Source organism: Triticum dicoccoides, chromosome 2B, assembly GCF_002162155.2.
Source record: "Triticum dicoccoides isolate Atlit2015 ecotype Zavitan chromosome 2B, WEW_v2.0, whole genome shotgun sequence".
Lineage (NCBI taxonomy): Eukaryota > Viridiplantae > Streptophyta > Magnoliopsida > Poales > Poaceae > Triticum > Triticum dicoccoides.
Window position 1 is genome coordinate 153202121 of NC_041383.1, and position 4460 is coordinate 153206580.

General features: G+C 45.6%; 1 protein-coding gene across 1 annotated transcript; it reads right to left on the bottom strand.

Moving 5' to 3' along the window:
* Positions 1–1972: 1972 nt before the first annotated feature.
* Positions 1973–3537, bottom strand: LOC119367424. The gene is made up of 2 exons (XM_037632941.1): positions 2733–3537; positions 1973–2481 (listed from the first exon to the last, which is right to left on the bottom strand). Exons 1-2 carry the CDS (start codon positions 3513–3515, stop codon positions 2062–2064), a joined length of 1203 nt encoding a protein of 400 aa, XP_037488838.1. The 5' UTR covers positions 3516–3537; the 3' UTR covers positions 1973–2061.
* Between the last annotated feature and the right edge of the window lie 923 nt (positions 3538–4460).

Consider the following 4460-nt stretch of genomic DNA (forward strand, 5'->3'; position numbering starts at 1 on the left):
AAAAAAAGGGTCCCGATAACTGCCACACGTGTGGTGTATCGGATAGTTGTGCCACACGCCTCGTGTGGCATGGACAGTAACCAGACCACACACCTACGTGTGGGCAAAATAACTAATGCCCACACACGTCTTTTTTTCCCTCTTGAACCCTCTCACACGCGTGCGTGTGGGCGAAATTGATAACGCCCACACGCCCGTATGTCAGGCCTCGTACCCTTCTGGTCCCGCACGCGACGCGTGACGCTCACCGCGCGCCCGCAGTTGCCATGGTCCAGACCCTCGTCCATGTTCGTTTATCTGCAGTTGCCATGTCGCTGAACTACGGTTGCCATGTCGGACAACTGCAGTTGCCATGGTTGCTCAACTGCAGTTGCCATGTATGGTCTGATCTAATGTAGTTGTCATGATTTCATAACTTTAGGAGTTGCCACATACTAACACTAGGCAGTTGAGAGAGTTACCATGTGCTCACAAGCATGCTAGGGCAGTTGCCATGTAAAGTGGAAGAGTTGCCATCTGCTTACGTGCACGTTAGGGCAGTTGCCATGTACGTGCACGTTGAGGCAGTTGTCATGTACCATGTAAAAACACATGGCAACTCGGAAAAAGACAGTTGCCATCTGCTTACGTGCATACTAGGCAGTTGCCGTGTACCCTGCAAAAACACATGGCAACTCGGGTAAAAAAAAAAGTTGCCACCTGCTTATAAAGCACACTAGAGGCAGTTGTCATGTGTGTTGCAAAAACACATGGCAACTAGCAGCTTACGTGTGGGAGAGGAGACGGGCGTGTGGGAGAGGAGACGGGCGTGTGGGCGAGATGGCAAATGCCCACACACCAGCCCTTGTGCGTGACTGAAAACTGGTGTGTGGGTGAACTGCTAAACGCCCACACACGGCCCTTCCGTGTGGTAAAATGGATGTGTGGGCAAACTATGTCACACACCACACACACGCTTTGTCCTACGTGGCACAGAAAATCAGCCAGATTGTGTCAAGATTCGTGCATATAGTACTGGACGGTGATGGATGCGTGTGGTTGAGATGGTCAACGCCCACACGTCGAAAAAAAGACACACACGGCCGTTCCCCCCGTAGGAAAAAAAAATCTCAGCACGCACGGCTCAAGGATGCTTCATCCTCGCCGATTTTTTCGAAGCGGCGGCGGGTGGAGACGGCGGCGCCGATGAGCCGGACGCGGTGCGCAACCAGCCTCTCTGGCAGGGATCCGGATCGCTGGGCTGTGTGGAAGTTGCGTCCCAGCTTTGAACCCTTTCTGATCTGACAGGTGCACTCTCGCCTTCTCGCCTCTAATTAATCCCTTTTATCTCCGGCTGATCTGTGCCGCCGGAGCACGGTGCTCTGAGCCTCTGACAGTCCTAGAAGTGCATTGTACACATACATCGTTTCAGTTCGTGGTTGTATGAGGCGGGCACTTTGTAGTGTTCGGTTAATGGTGAACCAAAAAAAAAGTAGATTGTTCAGTTACGATCTACTACTAAGGTAGCAGAAAATTCAATATTTGTGGTGTTCGAGTAAACCAAAAAAATTACCATGCTACGTGGAGGGTTCTTAGTTAATATAGATTTGTTCTAAGGATCTTCTCCCTCAATGAATGAATTGCATGGTTCTTTGTCAGGATCAGTGCCATGTCACTTGGAAATTAGTAGAACAACTTAATGGGTGTTTAGGATCTGGAACTCAAGGTTGATTCCGTGATTACTCAATGACCACGCCATTTACTAGTGATAAACAACACCCGATGTAAGCCTTATAAACTTTAAAAGACTGAGTTGAAGCCTCACACCCTGACAATTGCGCAAGTAACATGACATTTCATATTGAATTGCAAAGCGGACTCCTCATCTTTCATATATCCATGGTCTTACAACCTCATTATGGCACATAATGCCTGACTTGTCAACACAAACCAACTGCTTAATATCAGTTCTAATTTTATGGGATCTCCTTGGGTTGCAAGAGCAAATGAGTCTACAAGTTCCATTATAGACCAGTAGTACAATACCATCTAAATACAAGTTCACGTGCTGATGCCTCATAGCTACTCACGACCCATCAGTTCATTTGCTCTAGACACAAGAGCGGATAGAGGTACGCTGTGCTCCATGAGTCCTGCATCATCCGAGAAGAACCTGTAATTTTCAGCCCTTGAAGTTGTACGCTCCACCTTTAGCAGTGCTTCCATCATTAAGTATTTGTTGAAACAGTCGGCATTGCCAGGATTACACTCCATCATGTATATGACATGTTCAACTATCACCCTCCTGATTCCGGGAGAATGAGAGGTGGGTATCATATTTGAGTTAAGTGCATTAACAAGCCTCTTTATAAATCTTTCCTTAATCTGACCATGCTCTAGTTCTCGTGCAAAATCGTCTGGAACAACATTGCATATTTGTGAACTAAGGCCAACAAGAACCTCCAATTCTGTCCCTTCTGCATCCATTATTCCCTCCAGCACCTGTAGTGTAAATAGCTAAGTTGTGTAAGCCATGATTAAACTTCAGTAATATGGTTAAGTAGAATCCATGACGTTGCCATCTATTTATTTAGTTGTGTGGTACTGTGGTGTATAGAGGTATATCAGTGATAATTGATGATGTTGCCATCTATTTACTAGAGTGGTCGCTTAAATGAATGCTACAGAAAATGTTGCAATAACATGTGTAAATACTAAGGTACAATATCCGCCTCTAATATTTCAGCGCTCACCTCTCTCGTAATGTAGGAGATTTCCTTCAGATCCGAGTTACCAAGCTCAGATTGAGCATGCATGCACATATTCTGCAACAGGCTTGAAGCTATGTATCTGTACCTGCCACTATGGATCATAATTGTGAGTTCCTTGATGAAGACGTACCCTGGTTCTGCTAACATAACCAGACAGTTATTGACACTCTCCATTGCCAGTAGTGCTAGTGCTTGCCCAGCGTTCATTCGCAGTAACTGATCTGAATCTGCACTTGAGGATGCGCCTTGGCTGAGAAATGCATGCATCAACCTGCTAATGATCATCGGGATGTGCCCGATCTCATTACTTACATTTCCATCCATGGCAAAGTTTCTAATGAGTTCTGCTGTAAGCTCCCTAAGTTCTTGGCTGCTCCCTCTGTTATCCAAGATCTCTGCAAGGTTGCTCCAAAGGAAGAGATGTTCTGTAATCTTCTGACGTAAAGTTACACCAAATTTGCCTTTAGTACTTGCAAGTCTTGCCAGCAGCTTCAGTGATGAACGTTTCAGCAGTGTCTCGTGTGTCTCACCAATATTTTTCATGGCAGTCCTGTTGCTTGTGAACTCTACAATCTTTGAGATGAGGCCAGTTGCTCTGCTGATTTCTATACAGTTCTCAAGATCAAAGGTAGCAAGCCTTTCAAGAATCAACATGCCCTGTACAGGGAGGGGATCCTGGTCGGTTGATGGCTCCTCCTCTGGAACAGACCAATGTTTTGCAATCTTTCTCCAGCATCTGAGTATGTGGCTGTTTTGTTCTTCCATGTTAGTTGGCTCCTCTCTCGGAATCAAACAGTACAGTACCATCTGTTTCAACCATTTAAGCACCGGGGAGGTCAGTTCGTTCCTGCCAACTTGCTGAATCAGGTTATCTTGTTTTGTCTCAGGGCCACCAGTGTCCAAAAGAGGGTTCTTTATATTATGTCCTTCAACAGTGTGCAAAAGTGAGGCTATGAGCTGCATCGCCCCAGGAATAGGGACAACTCGGAGGTTTTCAGCGAGCTTGGCCATGATCTTCGCGGCGAATGATCGAATATCTGTAGCCCCCTCACTTGTCCAGCCCAACATGTTGATCAAGCAGGTCACTGTCTTTGTGTAAGTGGTGAGTTCTAATATGACCATAGTCCTTAGGGGCTCCTCTTTTAGAAAGCTGTGAAGCATCTTAAGACCATAGAGTTGCATCTTGGGAGAGTTTGACTTTATAGAATCCATTGCAAATATGATGAGGTTGGTCTTCTTTGGGCCAAGCATAGCACCTTCCATGCATCTGTCGAAGACATATGCATAGTACAAATTGACATATTCCACTCCTGAGGGTCCTCTAAATCCAACATGACGGATGAGTGATCTTCGTGGGATGAATGAAAAGATCTCAATGCCGGCAACAATATAGAGTATCCCTTGGCCAAGCACCATGGCATAAAAGATGTAGAGAGATGACATAAGGTTTTGCATGTTCTCATGGTTTTTCTGGTCATTATACTCTTTTTGTATAACTATAAGGCGCCACAGTGCCAACCCAATTCGCAATATTGCTGCCGGAATTTGGAGGTTGCCAAATGAAGTTATCACTAGAAGAAGTATGTCGATTATGATCAGCGAAGGTATACCTATTCTATTAAAATTTAACACCGACATCACTGTCGCAGCAAACATGCACAAGTTCATAGTAACTCGTTGCCAAAATGCTATTTTGCTGCCAAGAACCCA

Bases quoted from the DNA above. Each gene is read 5' to 3' on its own strand.
- LOC119367424 (XM_037632941.1), bottom strand. From the start codon at position 3,515: ATGGAAGAACAAAACAGCCACATACTCAGATGCTGGAGAAAGATTGCA. The intron at 2,482-2,732 runs GTGAGCGCTGAA...TTTACACTACAG, and splicing joins TCTCCTACATTACGAGAGAG to GTGCTGGAGGGAATAATGGA.